General features: G+C 42.9%; 1 protein-coding gene across 5 annotated transcripts in view; it reads right to left on the bottom strand.

Moving 5' to 3' along the window:
• Positions 1-20,978, bottom strand: part of GRIA1 (glutamate ionotropic receptor AMPA type subunit 1) — a 289,206-nt gene that overhangs the window by 114,745 nt on the left and 153,483 nt on the right. For all 5 annotated transcript variants that reach the window (XR_004318833.1, XM_006194867.3, XM_006194866.3 and 2 more), the window contains 2 exons: positions 19,955-20,139; positions 14,609-14,662 (listed from right to left, as the gene is read on the bottom strand). Coding sequence is in view for 4 of the 5 variants with exons in the window: in XM_006194867.3 (XP_006194929.1) it covers positions 14,609-14,662; positions 19,955-20,139 (239 nt within the window). In the remaining variant the exon portion in view is untranslated. The remainder of the gene's footprint in view (positions 1-14,608; positions 14,663-19,954; positions 20,140-20,978) is intronic.

Raw genomic sequence — 20,978 nt, 5'->3', positions numbered from 1 at the left:
AGAAAAAGGGACATAGACATATTATGTAGACGTGTCGAGGAAACCGCTAGAATCACCAAATACAGAAAAGGTTTAAAATAGTTATTTCTAAGAAATATGAGATTGGAGACAGCAGGCATTTGCCTTTTGTTCTATACCCTTCCATAATATTTTTTTTTCTTTTTTTTAAACTATGTGAGTATGTTTTCTTTTTAGTACTATTAAAAAATAAAAATAGATCATCAGATAATCCTAATGAAATTCCTTGGTTCGGAATCATCTGTTAGTCCCTGGAAAGTTGGGGAGGGAGTGGCAGTGGCGGAACAGGACAAGAAGTCATTGCATTCATTGCATTTTTTTTACGGTGTGTTAAGGGAGCCCTGCTTAGTTTGTTGTCTCTTGGTCTGGAATTAAAGAACATTGGTGCTGTTAAATGCTCTACTGAAACACAGCTTCAGAAGCATTGCTCATAAGAATAACAGAAATGACAGTGATGGCAAAACTGTCACTTCTTATGCGTTATATAACTTCATCTGTACAGCATTTTGAGAGTTAGGAAGTTGTTGTCATTTAAAATTGAAAAATGAAATAATCGGTCGACAGTCACCCTTAGATTTGTTAAACATTTCCCAAGCTCTTATCCTGAGCCAGGCATTCTATTAAATGCTTTATATACATAATCCTATTTAATCCCTCCGCCCCCAACCCTGAGAGGTGCATGTGGGCAGTAGGCATTGGGTACTCATTTGCATAAATGAGTGCACATCCATCCTAATGTTACGTGTGAGCAGCTATAGTTCAGAGACCTTTGGAAACTCCCCCGAGATCACCCAGCAGGCATGGATTCAAACTGTGGTCCAGCCATCACATCTGTCTTCTTCCTCTATGCGTCACACTGCTTTGTCAGTGGAGAAGCATATGAGCGTAGCTTCGGGATGGCATTTCCAGATGGCCTCAGACAAAGAGGGACAAAGCAGCTCCAACAGAGTGGCTACAGATACTAGCCTAGAACAAACGGCTCACTGCCAAAGAGGGGCCTTCCCATACAGCTTTCTGTGCTAAAGGAACATCTGTGGAAGAGTACACGAGGTTTCTCCTCTTGACACCAGCCTACCTAAGGTTGATCAGATGTTTCTCAAGCTTCTGACTTAACGTCTGTTAGTGCCCACCTACCCCACATTTATACCAGGAGTCAGCAATTTTTTTAAGGGTCAGATTGTGACTATTTTAGGCTTTGTGGGCCATGAGGTTTCTGTTGTAACTATTCAGTGCTGCCATTACAGTATGAAAGCAGCCAGAGACAATAGGAAAGGAACGAGCATGGCTGCGTTCCCCCCAAAATTTATTCATGGACACTGAATCTTAGATTCCATGTAATTTTCATACGTCATGAAATACCAATTTTCTTTTCATTTGTTGGAATAATTTTAAAATGTAAAAACTGCTCTTTGCTCATGAGCCAAACAAAGTCAGGTGGCGGTTGGATTTAACCCATGGGCCATAGTTGACATTTACTGATGCCTGACACAAAGATGCTGGAAATCAGATCAAACCCTTCATTGTCCAGAGGAGGGAGGCATGGCCTCAAGTTGTGTTGCTGGTTGCAGATTTAGCCAGGATTAGGATCTGTACTCGTTGTAGGAAGTAATGCCATGCTGACCAGTCGTTGGAATAGCATGACTGGGAGAAAAAGTGCTCAGTTAAGTAAACTAGTTAATATAGTCATTCCTTCTGTCATAAGTCGATTACGATTTCCCCAGGATTAGAATGAAAAGGCGTTTCAAGTAATTACGATATCCTAAAGAGATGTTTAATACCATAACTACATTAGACATGCTTTCATGTTGCAGTAAAGATTTAGAAAATGCTTTAAAGATCATGAGGAGGCTCTGGGCTATCATTATGACTATTAATTATCATTGTGCCTGGAAACAAAAGAACTTGATTACATGTTAACTGCTGGTTATTTAACCTCTCTGAGGCTTAGGTCTCTGGTCTTCAAGATGCAGATAAAACAGTACCTACAGCACAGAAGTCCTGTAAGATTTAAAAGAATACATCCAAGCACACAGAGTAAGTACTTAATGAATGTTAGCTGTTATTGTCCTCACATTCACCATCATCATTATCACTGGGTCAGAAGAGGGTGATGTTGTGAGCACTGCTTCAAAATCAGGCACTGGGTCAGGCAAGACACCTGAGTGACCAGGAGGCAGGTGCACAGAAACACAGCTTTTAAAGGATGAAAAGCTTCATCTTCAAAGCCAGACTTCATTTCTCTCTGGGATCCTTTCAAGGGGTCACATACAAGCTGTTCAGCCCTTATCATCCTGTTTATGCGAACACTATGCCCATTAGAAGGAAAAAGGAACAGCCAGCATTGTTAAGGGAAAGGAGCGAGGGAGAAGTTTTATCAAACAAACCCTGGAACGCGGGAAAGAGCACTCCCTCGGTCTCGTCTCCTTGAGGTCTAGGAGAGTTAAGGTTAGAACAGATCGAAGAACGTGCACTTTATGCTCTGAGTGGTACAAGTTGAACGTGCCAAGTTTCCGCAAATTGTCAGATAAAGTCTTAGATGACAGCTCCACAGGGAGGACAGTTACAGGGAAGTACGGATTGAAAAGTCTTGTTATGTTAGAAATGCTTGAAAAAAGTGGGGACGATCAACCTGAAAAATAATGGAAGACTAAGTGGGGACGTGAAGGATGTATTCGAATCCCAGAAGGGCTGTCTTCAGGTAGAGGTGGAAGATTTGTTCTCTGAGGCTCTAGGAGGTAGGCCAGAACCAACAAGTGGACAGAAGTCAGGGGAGGCAGGCTTTGGCTCAAATGATAATGACTGCAGCAGCCACAGTGCCTCGTGTGTATCAGAGCTGTTCTACATAGCACGCACTGGGCTGAGACCTTTGTCTGATCTCACTTAATCCTCATCACTATCCTGTGAAGCAGGTAGTTTTCTATTTCCAAATTGCAAATGAGAAAACTGAGTCTTAAATGGATGGAATAACTTCTGGTCAGCGTATCACAGCTAGTGAGGGGCAGAGACCACCATAGTCATCGCCAGTGACAAGACTCTGGGCTTGTCTGCTAACCACTGTGCCTTCTGCCTCCTCGCCACTGGTCCCATCAAGCTGATTCACTTATCTCCTGTCTTGCAATGAAGCCCTTGGGATGCTGTGCATCTTAATACAAAGAAGGGATTAGTGGGTTTCTAGGAGACCAGGGCGTTCGTCTTTAGCTCCTTTAATGTGTGCTCATACTTGGAATGTGAAACACAAAGCTCTTTCTCTCTCTCACAAACCTCTCCTGGCTTCCTCTCGGACTGCAGTCTTGCTATCCATCTGCCCTAGACCTAGAAAACCCTGGGATCCTGTAGGGCAGGAGCCTCGGTCCCCCCAGTATCTGCCGCATGGTACGTGGAACAGGCTGATGGCTTAATTCATGCCAGGGAATGAAGGGATGGGCAACAAATGTCTCTGCTCACCCTTTTCATGGTTTTCTTATAAGCTTCCATCCGGTCACCTCTCAGCCTCTTGGCATTCTCTCAGCATGTGGACCCGAGAGGTCTTGTTACTGATTTTTTTGTGTAGTATATTCTGAACTGGATGCTAGGTGAGAAGTGTCAGGGAAAGAGTTTTAAGGATTACCGCATAGTTCTGCCCTGTCTTTGAACGTCATCACCTGTATATCCTTGTGCAATGGTCTCACCCTCTCTGGGCCCTAGAGTATTGATCTGAAAAGTGGGGACACTGGCTCAGTCTTTCAAATTGTTGCCCCAGGTTGTAGGTGTTTCAGAGGCTACCATGTTGAATTAGACGGAAGGCAGAAGGATGAGGTCCTACATCCGCACCCTCCCTCTTCCAACAAAGCAGCTCTGCTTTTTATCTGTTTTACTTACTGGGGTTCTCCCCCAGATTCCATTTGAAAATAGAGCTTTAAACTAAAAAGTCTGGAAACTTCTGAGCCGGTTGATTTCTTTCTTAAGGGCTTTTCCAGCTTTGATCTACAATTCTGTGATCACACAGGTGTGTGCACATGAATATGGATATACATGAGTTCATGGAATATTCCCAGGCTGAGGACTTAGTTGTGTCCTCAGATAACCATGTCTCTGCATAAGGTCTTCAGATTTTCCTGTTTTAGCCACTTTAACCAACCGAAATTTGAATGTGTCCTCACCCGATATAATCCCTTCTAACATGGGCTTATCTGGTTCCCACCCAGTCAATATATATATATTTTTTTATTGTAGCTGGGCTTAAACCAGCACAAACACCATTTGCATTGGGAAAAAAGCACTAGTGTTAACTCCAGTTTAAGTACATTTGAAGTCAGGGACGCAGGCACCTGTACACTTGGATATCTGCAAACACAAAAACAGATATATCCTGCAAACAGGAGTCCACTGTTGACAGATCACTGTAAAATGCCATTAGGGTCTCACAGACTAAGTTTTCCCAGTCTAGGCGCTTAGGATAAAATGTTGGCACTTTGTGGCAGAAGGTTAGGGGCCCCCAGACCGGGCTGTCAGTGATGAGCAAAGAAGTGTGTTATCTGGCCTGGGACTGGTTGGTCTTCCAGAGCCTCTCTTCATCTTAGCTCTCACCGGCTGCACTCAGGGTTGACAACTGGCTGGGGCCACTTCGGAGCAAGAGCTGAAGGTCAGTTCAAAGTTCAGCCTAATGTGGGGTGAGCTGTCAGGGCTGGAGTTCCCGGCAGACTTGAAACCAACAATATCTTCCTTTCACATGATCAAAACCTTCCTGTCCAGGGCGGGTCAGGCTATATATAGCAAGTCCACTTTTTGATGAAATGCCATCCTTAAACATTCTCAGGGGACCACATAGAGTAAGCACCCAATGAATGCTTGGTGAAAAATGAATGAAAGTCCAAACATTTGATATATTTGAAACCTACTAGGAATGAGGGAAGGAATATTCTAGTTATTTATCCTTTCATTTGTTCGTTCATTCAATCATTCATTCATTCATCTGTGAGTATCTAGTATTGCCAAGCACATTCTACCCAAAGGGATGCAGCAGAGAATAAGATAGGCTTGGTCCTTGTTTTCAAGTGACTTAAGGTTTCGTGAGAAAGGCTGATATTACCCATGTGATTACAGAGCAAATGAAGTAGAACAAAACCTGACCCTGGAATTCAGGGGAGGCTTCCTAGTGGAAGCAATGAAGGCTAGAAGAAGAGGAGGCTTTGGTTGGGTGAAGAGTGCAGGGCAGAACCCTCGAATCAGAAAGCACACATGCTTCTAGGCTCAGAGTCGGAGTGACAGAGGGTGGTGAATCAGAGGAAATGCGTGTGTACATCAGCTTGGATTCACATCTCAGCTCTGCCACCGCCTAGGGTGTGAGTGCAGGCAAGCTACTCAACCATTCTGTGCCTCGGCACCCTTCACTGCAGAATAAGAATCATTGCAGTGTCTATCTCTTGAGGCTGTTGTGAGGATTAACTACATGAATATATGTCAAATTCTTATAACAGTGCCTGGCACATAGTAAGTAATCACCTAGCATACTCCAGAGTCTCTTAGTTTGCTTTTCTGTCTTAAAAAGAGGGACAAGTAAGGAAGTGAGGACTGAACCCTTCTAGTTACACATTACCCCAACCTTCTGTCAAAATGGGTGCTGAGGGGTCTGTCCCTCCTGCTTCTAAGCTGGTGGTGACATGGGGCATCCATGCTCTGGAAGAGCAATTGCAGCCACCGGCTTGGATATCTGAAAAAGTCCTCTGACTCAGCATGGAAAGGGCTGTTCTAGGTCAGCCAAGGTGTACAGGGTTCGCAAGAGCAAAAGAAGTAAACACTGAGTGCTTGAGATGAATGGAGCGGCTTCTCCCTTATGAGGGAGGGGGTCAATGTGGCTTCAAGAATTTTATTTTGGTACCTCTGGACTGCAGAGAGAGGCAAGAAAACTAAAACCATAAGTTGCATTTCTGGAAAGGTCCTTTTGATAATTTATTCCTTTTGAAAACATTGTACCAAATCTTGAACAAATTGAGACCCTCAAAAGAGTATAATTTTTTTGCAAAGGATAATGAATCAGTGGCAGAGTTAGGATGAGACCCCAGGCTTCTGTTGCACTCATTGTTCTAAAACTGAACATAAATTAACTCATTTTATCTTTACCTTGTGAGTTGTGCATTAATATTCCTACCTACAGATGAGAAGACTGAGTTAAAGACAGGTGAAGTGACTTGTCCAGGGTCACACAACTAGTAAGTGGCTGAGCCAAAATTCAATCCAAGGAAGTTTCAGAAGAAAATGAATTTATTTCTCAGCTTTCTCAGTTGTACTGTCAGGCTTGAGAATTGCAAAGCTTTCCTTGATTTGGTCAGTGTGGCCCCATGGACCACAAATATAGTCTTTGGAATTAGAGAGGATTGAGTTCAAATTCCAGTTTTAGTCATAGGAACTTGAAAAAGTTTCTTCAGTAAGTGGCACCTCCTTTTTCTCACTCATAAAATGGGAATATAATCTCACCTTTCCTGGAGGGATTCAGAAACTCTCAGCATTTACTAGAGTGGATTATTGTAGAGCATGGAGTGTGAATGCAAAGAGTAACACAGACTTGGCCTTGCCTGACGGGACGGTTGGACCACCTGGGAAGTGAGCATCCTTTAGCAAATAGGACTTGGCTTTCTACCCACCCACTTCCTCTTCCCTTCCAGAGGCTCTCTGCAGTGTCAGCTCTGGTGATCATAAAGTAGCCACGTGTTCTGCCTGTTACAGAAGGGTGAGGTGAAAGCAGAGGGGGAGAGGGAGGGCTGTGTGTCGGAGGGAGGAGTGGAAACTGGAATGGACTCACTCCATCAGTGAAGAGGGCCCCAGGGAGGGGGAGGGGAGTGCTTCTGAGCCTCTCTGTCTGTCTCCTGTCTCTGTCTGTTTCTTTGTCTTGGATTCACAGCTCAGCTCTGCTACTGCATAGCTGTGTACACACACACACACACACACACACACACACACACACGCAAGTGAGAGGCCGCAAAGGGACAAAAGAAGAAACAAGGAACAGAGCAAAGGATTTCTGCAAATCCCAGCCCAGCTATCCTGTTTAACTTCTGAGTGACTTCAAGCAGGTCATGTCCCTTCTCTGGGCGTCGAGAGCCCATTTTGCAGAATGAGGGAGAGGCTGGATGAGATGAGTTCTGGGGACCCCTCAGCTCCAGCTCCACTGGACTCTTCAAAGGCACACTCTTCACAGGAGCCCTGGCCGCACAGATGCACCATCATGATCTTTCTGGGAACCTGCAGCCTCCCGAGGCCTCTTGAGCCTCGGACCACCATGCTCTGGCAGTTTGAGTGGCCGTTTATGGGACTTGTGTTACCGTCACACGCTGTGACCTTTCCCTGGCATTCTTTTAAAACTTTATTTGCATGTTCCAGTCTACCTTGAAGACAAAGCCAAGTTGCTCCCAGGGCAGAAGTCAAGCTGCGTTCTTCTTTGTGCTTCTGGTATGAGCCCAGTGCAGTGGCAGGCACACGGATATGCTTGGTCCACACTTAATGTTCGTTCGGTTGGCTGTTAGAACCATCCTGTGAGAAGGTGCTGGGGGAACCAGGAGGTGTCCAAGCTGGAGGAGCCAAATGCCAAGGGCAAGCAGGGTAGTCGGTTCTGCACACACAAAGGCTGCTTTGTGGAGGGAGGGCAGCAGACTTGCTCCGCAAGGTTCCCAAGAGGGCGGGTGGAGCCAGCAGTGAGGAGAGGGTAACACAGGGCAGGCTGGGCCCCATTCAAGGAAGATGGTGGAACCTGTCAGAGCCCTTTGAGAAGAGAAAGGGCTGCCTCAGAGGAACAAGTTCCCCATCACTGGGTATTGTTTGAGCAGGAACCAGATGGATGGGCTTCTGCTAGCAATGTTGTAGAGGAGATCTGGCCCTTTATGGGAAGTAGATTGGATGCCCTCTGAGGCCCATCTCTGCCTCCTCATTTGCATATTCATAGCTGTATTCATATTCCCATTATCTCTGTTTTATTATTTTTTTTGCACAGACACAAGGAATTTGCCTTTAAATGCATGTGATAAGTGGGTACCAACATTGTTTCTTTCCCAAGAAGTCATTTCATTCACTCACTCACTCTCTCATTCAGTGACTTTTGAAAGAACACCATTACATGCACCTCACTTTGTCTGGGGAACTGGGAGTTCATCGGTGAGAAAGGCAGACAGTCCTTCCTCCAGGAGCTTATCGACAACAGGGAGGAAGGCATTATGTAACTGGGTATTATTTGTGGAAGAGATTTAGTCTGGAAAGAGGTTGAGGAACCTCAAGGATAGTATCTTGTCCCCAGATGTTAAGTGTCTTCTTTCCCTGTTAATAACAACAATGATGATGGTGATGGCTGTGATTAATATGGTGGTAATTACTAACATTTACTGAGTGCTGATTTGGGGCCAAATACTACTCTGAGCACTTTTTAAAGTATTATTTAACTTAATTCACTTGAGAGCCCATGAGATGGTAAATGATATCATATTCTTTTTTCCACAGATGAGGCAATAAAAGCTCAGAGAGGGTAGATAACTTCTAATATCACACAGCTAATGAGTATAAAGCCAGAATTCAAACCTAGGTCTGTCTGACCCCAGAGCCACCCTTCCTAACTACTACACCACCTCCCTAACAAAGAAACCATGCAGAAACCAAACATGGCCGGGTGGGTCCTGAGGGGCCGTGTGTGGAAGGAGGGCAAGCTCAGACTTACAGAAGGTGTAGACAGATCTCTCACCACTGGTGAGCAAGGAGCCTAAAGAGCAGTTTCTTCTCAGGACTGATACAGCAGAGGGGCGGCAGCATGGAGCTGGGGGCTTGATGAGCTGTGCACGGTCCAGAACTTCCAACTCCATAACATTTCACAGGAGGCAATCTGCAACCAGATGGTGGACATGGCTGACCACCCTGGTCCCCAAATACCCTGGTAAGACCTGAGATGACCTGACCTCTGTCTCTCCCTCAGCTACCTTATGCAGTAGAAATTACAGCCGTCCCTTGGTACAAGGGACTGGTTCCAGGAACTCCTGGAGATACCAAAATCTGCGGATGCTCAAGTTTCTTTTATAAAATGAAGCAGTATTTGCATATAACGTATGCACATCCTCTGTATACTTTGTCATCTCTAGATTACTTATAATACTTGATAAAATGCAGATGCTATGTCAATAGCTATAAATACAAACAAATGCTATGTGAATAGTTGCTGGTGTGTGGCAGATTCACGTTTTGCTTTTGGGAACTTTCTGGATTTTTAAAAATTTTTTATTTTTTGGGGGGGAGGGTAATTAGGTTTATTTATTTGTTATTATTATTTTTAATGAAGGTACTGGGGATTGAACCCAGGACTTCATGCATGCTAAACATGTGCTCTCCCACTAAGCTATACCCTCCCCACTGGATTTTCTTTTTTTAAATCTTTTTGACCTGTGGTTGGTTGCATCTATGGATGTGGAACCCACAGATATGGAGGGCCAACTGTATAATTATAATGAAATTCCATCAGTGTACAATGGATAATATATCAAATGGGAGTTTGAATTCCAGGTCTATTGCTGCAACTGCAGGCAAGATTCAAACGCAAGCCCTCTTATCAGGAGCCCGCCCTCCACCTTGCACCTGCCCCCAACTCCCCCGTGCTCAGCAGTCACATGGCACAGTAGTAAGAATATGGATTTTAGAGTTCTGTAGTCCTGGAGGGGAAGCCCAGCTCCTTAACTTTATAAACTTTGCGACTGGAAAACTCACTCATCTTTCTGAACCTGTTTCTTCATCTGAAAAGTAGGAATAATAGTACCAACCTCAAGGACCATTGTGAGGGTTTAATGCATCATCATTTAAGCATATATGATAGTGTCTGGAAAGTACCAGTCATTCAGTGAACTGTCATTGTCACTAAGGGTTTAAGGAATTCTAGCTCAGTGGCGCCAAATGCTGGGCACCAGTTTAGGCTGGCCATCCTATTCTTACGATCACATCACTTGGCTTTTGTCAGATTCCTGAGAGCCAAACTCTGTTGATTCGTGCTCGCCTTCCTCCTCTGCAGCTCGGTCATGTGACATCTCTGAGCCTCAGTACTCACCTCTGTAAAATGGCGATGATGAATTCTACGTTGCTCACTCCACAGGAGTAGCGTGAGGTTCAAAACCCAGTGGTGCGATTCATGCAAAAATGTCACATAAGCTACAACATGGTGAAAAAACGGGAGGGATCGCTGTTACTACTGTTGATACGAACCCCTCAGGAGGTGTAGACAGATCTGCTGGATGCTTTATAAATTCTCAGGGGTTTGCTAGTTCTCTACAAGAATTTTTAAATGTTGTTCTTTTTAATTTCAGTGAAACTCAAATCATTCATATTAATAATCTATTCATGTGCCCCACCATGTGAGTACTCCTGTTTGCAGTCTCAGTGGCCTGAAGAATAGAACTATTAGCCATGTCATCACACCTCTGCCACACAGATTGTCGTCCAGATAAGCGACAAACAAAATAATCTTTTACAGAACGGAAATGACTCAGTATATAGGAATTCAAATTGTTTTTCAGTTGCTCCCCAGCTTTGTCTTTTGCTTTTTAAACTATTAGGCTTTTAAAAAATTTTTATGTATGTATGTATGTATTTATTTATTTTTGTTTTAGGGGAGGTAATTAGGTTTATTTACTTATTTATTTTAATGGAGGTACTGGGGATTGAATCCTGGACCTTGTGCATGCTAAGCATGTGCCCTACCACTGAGCTATACCCTCCCCCTTAAACTATTAGGTTACTTCACTGTATTGAAATGTTATCTTAAATGTTACCTTCTGTTAAATATTTTTTGCAATTAATTCAAAAGCTCCTTGTCAAATTTTTTATTCTATCACTCAATAAAACATGTTTCAAATAAACGAATTGGATAGTGAAACAGAGAATTTAACCATTAGCTCATTGTCTCCCAAACTAGCTCTGTGGCCACAGGGTAGGGGTCCATGTATCCCCCTTTTGAGAAATACTAGTTTGGTCTAAGATTTGCTGCAGCTGCATCACAAAGATAAGACGTATAACTCTAGAGGGCTCCGGCTGGTAGGTGTCTGCTTTGATCACAATCTCAGAGCAGGGAGTAAAAGCAGAGTCACTGCTGGGTTTAGAGCAGGACTGACAGCCAGACAGGAGAGCTTGGCTCTCCGGTGGGCTCTGGGGCCCAGGGACTTCATTAAGAAATGATAGTACAGTTCACCATTTTCTACATCGTTCAAGTACACTTTATGGACATACCAGTGCTATGGAAACATAAATACACATCTATCCTAGCATATATAAAGTATGAATACATATATCAGCATATACATGTGCTTGCAAACATATGCACATACACATACACGCAATAGGTGAATATGTACAGATGGGTCAATTCGGTGTATGAAGTAAGGATCCCCCATCTATGAAGAACACTTAACATTCAGCAACATATTCGGTTTCCCCAGTGACTCCATGAGCATGTCTAGTAGGAATTATTATTCCCAGTATACAGATGAGGAAACTGAGGGCTGGAGAGTTGCCCAAGATCACTAGCTGAGGGTGGTGTTTGGACAGAAAGCAAGGATTTTCTTTCTTTTTTTTTTTAATGACTCCCTGTTACAAAGCTCTCCTCTCTCACCCATGGTCTCTTTCTTTCCATCCTCCCTTCTAGCAACCCACTAAAGCCGAAAAGGCATCCCTCCAAAGTGATCTGTTAGAGGAATGCCGTTGGCTACTTTGAAGCTCATGCATTCTGACAGGGACAGAAAGAACTGCAAAATAAAGTGCAGCTCCCTCCTTTTGTTAAACCTTTCAAAAGCTTCCTTGGTTTCTAACTCTATAATTACACCCTAATCAGAAACACTCGGAAGGAGGGGGTCAGTTCCATGCAGCAGTGGGCTAATTACGTGGTGGAATTTCTAAAACTGTTATCATCTTATAAATTGCGTTATTCCTCTGAAGGAATACTCAACACTACATACTCAACTATGTTTCAAAGTGAATTAATTAGTAATCTGAAGCCTAATTATCAACTAATCTATTGGAACATGCAAGCCTTTTGTATTTGGATGGTATATGCAATTTGCATCCTATTAGCTGGCATTTGTAAGAATTTGAGAGCTCATTAGGTCAGTTAAAAAAAAAAATACAGATCAGAAGGATACAGACACCCAAAGGGCTGACTTGGTAATGCTGTGACCGAGGGGTCACTTGGCAACAGATGGAGGCTGGCAATGTAATTACCTGAGGTCTTTCAGTGGCTTTGAGGCCACTGATGTGTAATTTCTGTCTTACCCTAGAGAGGTGATGATGTGTGCCCCCAGCCTTGTTCTGTGTATTCTCAAGCAGCAGGGTGCCCACATGGGTCTGTACGGAGAGATGTCCTGAGGTAGTGGAAAAGGCACTCGATGACTGGATGCTAGCTCCTAACCTTGGTGCTAGGCCTAGCTCTATCACTGACTTGCTGTGTGACCCTGGCCAAGTCGTACCACCTCGCTGGTTTGACTACAAGCAAAATGTTTCCCTGCCTGCAAATGGGATTGAGATTGAGCTGATTTCCAAAGTTCCTTCTAGCACTAAGGATCTGAGGTTTGAAGAATGTCAAGAGTTCCTTCATTACAAAGTCAAAACATTTCATCCTTGCAAATGGCCTTTTAGGGTGAAACCCTTGGTTCCCCAAAATTCTCTGGACAGTTCCATTCCATTTAAAATGCAAATATCTCTGAGAAAAGTAACATATCTATTAATCGCAGATTGTAAATTAACCTGTCTCAATAACTCCTTATTTCCAGTTCTGATCCTGAAATACTAGAACAGCCAAGGCAAAGCAGTTTTGAAGGGGAAAGAAGGTTTAGACAGGGATTTGTCAGAGGCTGGAGGTCAGCCCAGAAAGAGAGTCAGAGCTTAAGAATAGGCAAGATGTTTTGGTCCCATTTTTAGAACCTGCTGTTTTATACCCAGACCCTGTGTCTTTGTTCTACTAATGATATTTATTCCAAAAATAAGTAGAAAATACGTCTTTTGTTCACTTAATAAATATTGCTCATAGAAATAATCAACACAAAATAACATGGCTAAAATTGAGTGATGTGATTTGTAAAAGACAAAAAGCTAAAAGTCATATCTTAATGGAAACACGGAAAATCATAAAGATAGCCCAGAATAATAAGCAAATTTCATAGAAAAAGCTATCATTGAGGAACTCTCACAATTGCTCGAACTGTCACATGGCAAAATTTGTTATTTATTAAAATTTGCTGAGGGACGCAGCCACTTTGGAAAACAGTTTAGGAATTCTTCAAAGTATTAAACATAGAGTTACAATATATCCCAGAAATCCACTCCTAGGGGTATGCTCAAGAGAAAAACCTGTACAGAAATGTTCATAGTAGCATTATTCACAGCAGTCAAAAAGTGAAAACAACCCAAATGTCCATCAACCAATGAATGGATAAACCAAAATGGATACATCCATATAACATAACGTTATTTGGCAATAAGAAGGAATAAAGTACTGATACACATACTACATGGATGACCTTGAAAACATGCCAGTCACAAAGGACTATATATTGTATGAGTCCACTTAAATGTTATGTCCAGAAAAGGGAAATCCATAGAGATAGAAAGTAAATTGCTGGTTGCCTAGGACTGTAGGAATTTGGCAGAGGGGGCGATGAGGAGTAACTGCTAGTGGGTATGGGGTTTCTTTTTGGGGTGATGAAAAAGTTTTAAAATTGGATTGTGGTGATGGTTTCACAATTCTGTGAATATATGTAGAACCATTGAATTGTACACTTTAAGTGGATGCACTGTATGGCATGTGAATCTTAGTAAAACTCTTGGGGAGAAAAAGACAAAGGCAAAATAAAATTACATTTGGCTCTGGGAAAAAACTACTTCCAGAATCAAATTTGATGATTAAAAAAGGTGGATGAGCAAAACATGACCCAGGAAAAAGAAACTTGCCAGAAACATCGGCCACAAAAGAAAACTCACAATGGTGCATGCTACTAGGTAAAATTTACTGTGTACAAAAAATTATTTTATGAATCAAGTCTTCATGCCATGGAAAATAATTGCACCCAATAAAAATAACTGCAGTACCTTAAAATGAATAAAAATCTTCTGTAAAAGAGAGCTTAGCTATGCCACATAAAAAATGATAAAAACTAAATTGACATAATATCGTTCATGCTGTAAAACTGTTTCTGGCTAAAGATTTGTCAGTGCTAGTATCACTATGATTTAAATGCTTGTATTTATAAAGAGTAAAACTATCATCAGTGTCAAGACAGAAGGTCAAAATCAGTGGAGTCAAAACGTCTTGTATCCATTTAAAGATGTGGTGATTTTGTCCTTATTGCCCAGTGGCAGAGCCAATTAAAGCTGGAATTGTGATGACTGATGAAGGCCTGCCCCCCAGCACCATCTCTTCCAAGGAAGCTTAGAGATTCACCATGAGTGTGCTGTGGTTTGACAAGTCATGATGTGGAGGGAAGAAGGTTAAAGCTCAGAATCTTTCCTCCCACCCACACAATTCCCAACAGCCAGGGACAACAGAAGCAAGCCAGTTCCCAAACACAGAAAGACTCCGTCTTTGAGACCTGCAGTGTCCTCTACTCACCAGATTTGCAAGGATGTAGTGGTAGCCAATGCCATTCTTCTCCAGCTTTATAATCTACAAGACACACAAGAGGGGCTCCATTAATCATACTGACGATTGAAGCTACAACTGACACTAATTGAGTTCTGACTCTGTGCCCCGTCCTACCCTAAGTACTCAGAGTACAGTATCACAGCCATCCAATGATGGTGGCATTGCTGATACCCTTGTTTCACAGATGAAGAATCGAGGCATCGTGAAGTTAAATAAACTCCCTAAGGTACCCAGTTATTAAGTGGCTGGTGCAAGATTTGAAATCAGTTTTGCTTGATTCCAGGGGTAGACTAGTGTTATCATAATCCCAAGGTCCCAGCTGAACCAGCTGAAATGCTCTCTTTGCTTCTTCCGTAAAACCTTCCCTGTACATGGAGATTCTTCCCAGGCAGACTGGGAATCTTGTGTTGAATTCCCTGTCATTGTTATAACAGTGGCTGCTGCTTGGATGGACAGCTGGGTGGATGGGTGGATGGATGGTCAAATGGGTAGGTAGGTAATTCCAGCCCAGCTCTTGACCTTCAAATCCTTGCATGGGCCATATTCAGATACAGTTCCTTCTTTCCTGAATTTTGTGCCTTCTCTAACCCAGTTAGTACTCTGACATCAATGAGCCACTCAGCCTAGAAGCTGGAAGCGAATGCCAGGATCACCTGGCCCAACCTCTCCCTGTACAGATGGGAAGTCCAGGCTCAGAGATGGGGGGTGATTTGCCAGATCTCACAGAAGTCTGATAGCAGGGTCAGGACAGGAACCTGACTATTGTGAGCCTTTCTACATGATGCCTGATTAAGAGCGAGGGGCCCCAGACACCTCTCCATCTTGAATGCTCACACTGCCCCTAATCATTGTAGGCAGGAAAAATATTTCTAGAAAGAACTACCCAGAAGTTTGCTTAGGCATCCAGATACACCACCCAACATGCAAACAGCTAAGATTGTACCCTAATTCAGCCTTCAAGTTAACTTGATCTAGTTCTTTCTCTTTTTGATCATCAAATTGAAGTTAGTACACCTTGCTCAGCGCCTCTCCCCCTGCACTGCTTCAAGGAGGTGCAAAACTTATGAGAAGCACGTGGGCTTCTTCTCTAACTGAATAAAATTTCAAGGTTATTAAAATCCACATTCAGACATCTACTTAATTGGGTGTATGTGCATTGCAGCCCACATATTTTTTATGTAGGGAATAATTAAATGCAAGCATACACAATGAACGCTCTGAAACAGTGGTTAGCATGTGAAATTCTGTGGGGCTCACATACTGTTGGGCTGATAGTTTTATTAGTAATTCTTCATCACTTTTTCATTTTCTGTCAAATGGTTTGCCGCCCTTTCGACAATGAGACACCTTGATCAGAAACCTATTCAGCTTCTAATAAACACAGAGCAGCAAATAAAAGAAACTGGAAACCCACTGCATCCAGGCAATGATAAGAAAAGTCTCTGAAGAGGAAATTATAGGTTGAAATGCAGGAAACAGCTGATGACGAATGACTTTTGACTGATAAAAATTAGGAATTTTACACGGTTCGACCTAACACCCACCTTCCTAACCATCTAGTTAGCTACCTACCCAATGGCCTGTGTACCCTTTCACAAACATTGACTAAGTGCTGACTGTCTACCAAGCACTGGGCTGGGGGTAGAGCGGACAGTGAAACAAGCATGGTGCTTACTGTCCTGGGGGTCACCGTTTACTGGGAGGAGACCTGCACGGAACAGGTAGAGATAAATGCAGACAGGATTACCGACTGAGAAGGTCATTATAAAGGTGACCTGCAATTTCATTTGGAGTCCGTTGCCTCACTAACCCCATTCCTTCAAAGCTCATTTCTGCTGGATTGCCTTAACTCACAGTCTTTGTGTCTAGAAGGCCCTTTCCCATTCTCTCTAATTATTCATAACCTTTATGGCTGAGTTCTAATCCCAACTACTCTGTAAAACTATCTATGATTAATTAATTCAGTCAACAAATATTTACTGAACACGGACCATATGCCAAGCACCATGCTATGTGCTAAGGACAAGCTATGAACAGGTGAGGCAAGGTCCCCAGGCCCTCACTGAACTGAGTTGACACTTTTGCAGGGAGCCAGATGGTAAGTGTATAAACAGATAAATGAGTAAGATTTCAGCAGGTGAAAAGCACTGTGAAGACAATAAAACAGGGTGATGTGATGGATGGCCTCCTCCTGGTCTCCCTCATCCGTCTCTAACTTTTCCTGAACTTAATGACTGTATTACATAATTTGGTGTCTTATACAGTCCTAAAGCGTTATATTCTGATAAGCCTGTTCCCTGCTCACAAACCTTCACTGCCCTCTCCACTGTTTACAGAATGAACCCCAAACTCTAGAATGGCTTCCAAAGATAATCATGATCATATGTTCTTCTCCCCGTCATTGTCTCCCAGTAGACAATTGTCATCCTCCACTTGGTCTCTTCAACCACCTTGTGAATCTTGGCCCTCACATGCCCTCTGGGCCTCCCTACATGCTCTTACCTCCAGCTTAAAGGCTCTTATCCATCCAAAGGCTACCTGTCGCTATCCAGACCCATCTCACATCTGGGTTCTTTCTTAGAGCATTCACTGATTCCCTATTCTTGCCATTCATTCAAAAAATATTTATTGAATACCTACTAGGTGCCAAGCACCATTCAAGGCACTGTGAATACAGCACGAAAGAAAACCAACAGAAGTCCCTGCCCGAATAGTGCTTCTGTTCTAGTAAGAACTCTAGAGGTAGAGACAGGCAATTAACTCCCCATTTGGAATTTGGAGTCACTGCCTTCCTCCTCAGTTTAGGCAGAACATTTGTGCTAGACTGAGAGGATCCCAATAACTGAGTGTTAGATAGTCTAGGATGATGCCAAGATGTGCGACTGCAAATCAGAAGACGTCAATTCTAGACTCATCGTCATTGTCAATAGTCAGTTGCCTGAACTCGAAACAAATCATTCAACAAATATGACCATCAGTCATTCCGTCTGTAAAGTGTGAATTTTGTAAGATCCTTTCAGCATCTTGGCTTAGAAGAATCCAACAATTAAAAAAGTTTATATACTACCATCTAAAATATTGCTTCCCTACAAAACACAAGTTTGTCCTCTTACAGAGTGGGTGGCTATAGACAGCAGATGCTAAAAGTTGCATTTTTGAAAGGCTGGGCCCTGTAGTCAGACCAAGATGGGTTTGACTTCATGCTTTTCTTATATGACAGCTGTGAAAAACCCCAGGCAAGTGTAATTCCTTATTTCTTCATCTATAAAATAGGGAAACTGATAGAAGCTGTTTTATGGAGATGATGCGAGATTGAAGTAGCATTATATATGAATAGGGCTTGGCATAGTATCTGGTGTGTGGTAAGCACTCGCTTTCTTATACAGCAATATAGCAGGAGTCATCAGTCTATTAAGAATACCGAATTATCATTCAGCACTTCCTCTACCTCCTATCTCATCTAATCTTTTTATCAGCTTTGTAGAACAGGGGCCTTCATTCCTATTTTACAGATGAGTACACTTATGCCAAAGAGGAAGTGACTCAAGAAACCAGTACGTACCCACAACACCTTGAATGAATCTCCAAGGAATTATGCCAGGTGAATAAAGCCAAACCCAAAACATTACACACTGTGTGATTCCATTTCTATCATATTCTCGAAATAAGGAAATTATAGAAATGGAGAACACATTAGTGATTGCTTGGGGAAAGGGAAAAAGAGAAGGAGATAGGGAAGCATTATGACTACAAAAGGGCGACACAGGGTCTTTGTGCTGATGGAAATATTCAGTACCTCGAATGTGCCAAGTGCAATTGTCAGTTTCCTCGTTGTGATATTGCACTATTGTTTTGCAAGACGTTACCACTGGGATAACTGGATATGTGGTACATGGGATCTCATTGTATTATTTCTTACATGTGTATTGAATCTGCATCTCAAAATTAAAAGTTTAACTGAAAAAATAAAACACCAGTATAAGTTGACACTATGAACAGGAAAAATAGGCAAATCCTTACACACCTCACTTTCTGTGGGGCTGGCTCTAAGTGCTTTACACGTATGCATGTGTGTGTATGTATGTATACGTGTATATATATATATATATATATACATACATACACACACATTCTTTTAACTCTCACAAGAAGCTCTCTAAAGGTAACTATGATGATGATGATGATGCCCATTTTACAGATCAGAAACTGAGCTGCAGGAATATTAAAACCTGGCTCAATGTCACAGAGCTAGTAAACATGAGAACTAGGAATTTGAATCCCGGGCAGTCTGGCTCCAGTGTCTTTAATTTAAACCATTACTCTGTTCTTTACTTAATTAGAATTCCAACCCTCTGACTCCAGCTCAGAGAACTCCTATCTCAATAGAAATAGTTTTTGCTGGTTTCTCTCTCTGAGAAGCCAGATCCACACTTTGTAAAGTAGAACATAGAGTTAATGCCTCAAAGACCCCCTGACTTTCCAAATCTCTCCTATTCAGTTGCTGAGGGCTCTGAGTAATTGCTGAGCTGGCGCTGAGATTCCCTGTGGGAGCCCCAGGGGTCTTGAGAGCCATTAACAAGCTCTGTCATGTTGTCAAGTACCTAAAACTGCCATCTTTGATTGTATAGCACTGCTCAAAAATGATCGCAAAGTCTCCTTCCTTACTAGCTCATCTGAATGCAAAAATGTAATTTAAAAAGACAAGTGATCTACACAAAGACCTGCTCCTTCTGTGGTGGGGACAGGCTTTACTTCTGGGAACTGGAGGAACTGTGGCTTCTAGATATCTGGCTGAAGACTGTTGAGGTTACAGTGCCCTTTCATAGACTGTAAAATCAATTGATGGTTCAGACAGAAGAATGTGTTCCAGGAAACAGTAGAAAGGGAGATGCCTGGGGCCTTCCTGGGCTCTTAAAACAAGTCAGTGGGTCAAATGGATGAGATACCAAGTTCTGCATCAGTGGTTACGGGATCCAGAGCCGAACCCAGGGATCTGGCTCTATAGGATGTGATGGCACTTCACAAACCCTAAAACGCAATGCCATTTGCTTTTTAGCAAGAAAAGGAAGCACTGGAGGCAAGTTTTTGGTAAACTGATCTGAGAACCATTTGAAGCCCTATGTGAAGGCTCTCACTGTTCATGCTATTTCATAACGTGTCAGAATTAAGTCTTATGAATTCCAGAATGTAAGAAGGAAGGTGTCTGGTTTCATCTAGTCAAGAACTCTCTTTATAACACCCAGGGCGAAAGGTCATCCAGCTCCCTGTTGAACCATCTCCCACATCCCCCCAGGCCTTTGTTGCCCCCACTACCTGGCCCAAGATAGCATTGAGGCGTTCTGATTCACAGTCCACCACCACCAGCCGCTCCTTTTTCTTCTCCAGGTCCTGAAAGAGCATCCGGTATCCCTCCTCCGTGGTGGTCAAAATGTTGACAGCTGTCACCTGCCAGTTCTTCTCGGCAGCTGTGTCCAGGACTTTCTGCAGGACCGACAAACCTGGAGGTCGGGTGAGTAGGACAGAGAGGTGGCAGTCAGGACACACAGGCACCACTCCACCTCCAACAGCCCCACTCCTCCAGCAAGCTCAGCTCCATCTTTCTCTGGGCAAGTCTGAGCTCTCTCAGGGCAGGCTCTGGGTCTCTTTTGTGTCTCTGGTTCCAAAACATAGCAGGCAACAGAGCAAGAGATTAAAAATATAATCTGAGGCTCAAATCTTGAAGCTACGCTATACTGGTTAAATGATCTTGTACAGACTAATTTGCCTCTCTGAACTGTCTTCAATGGTAAAACGGTGCTGTTAATAATGCCCACCTCACAGTGTCATCATGAGAATTGAATGAGAATGTCTCCCACGTGGCAAGGGTTTTATAAATATGGATTACTATTAGGCATTTAGCAACTGCGTGTGAAATGTGCCAATCTGATATCAACAGCACCTAATAACTGTCAATCAGATCCGCGAATGTTTGGTACATCTCTGTACCTAGTACTTGCCTCTCACACAGTAAGTATTCAATCAGTGCGCACTCAATTAAACCACTCTCTTCTGATTTATAGCTAAGTAATAGGGGAGTCCATTACTCGATACTGCTTTGTTTCATCTTTGAGACACAGATGGTGTATTAGTTACCTACTGTGGCTGTAACACACCGCAAACTTAGCGACTTAACACATTTATTATCTTACACGGCCAGAGGTCCAGTGTTTGAAATAAATCTCCCTGGGCTAAAATCAGGGTATTGGCAGGACTGTGTTATTTTCAGGAGGGTCTAGGGGAGAAACTTTTCTTGCCTTTCCAGCTTCTAGAAGATGTCTGCTTTTCTTGGTTTATAGCC

The sequence above is a fragment of the Camelus ferus genome, chromosome 3 (genome assembly GCF_009834535.1).
Source record: "Camelus ferus isolate YT-003-E chromosome 3, BCGSAC_Cfer_1.0, whole genome shotgun sequence".
In the NCBI taxonomy this organism is placed as follows: domain Eukaryota; kingdom Metazoa; phylum Chordata; class Mammalia; order Artiodactyla; family Camelidae; genus Camelus; species Camelus ferus.
The sequence above is the reverse complement of the archived record's forward strand: the minus strand, read 5'-3'. Positions and strand labels throughout refer to the sequence as shown.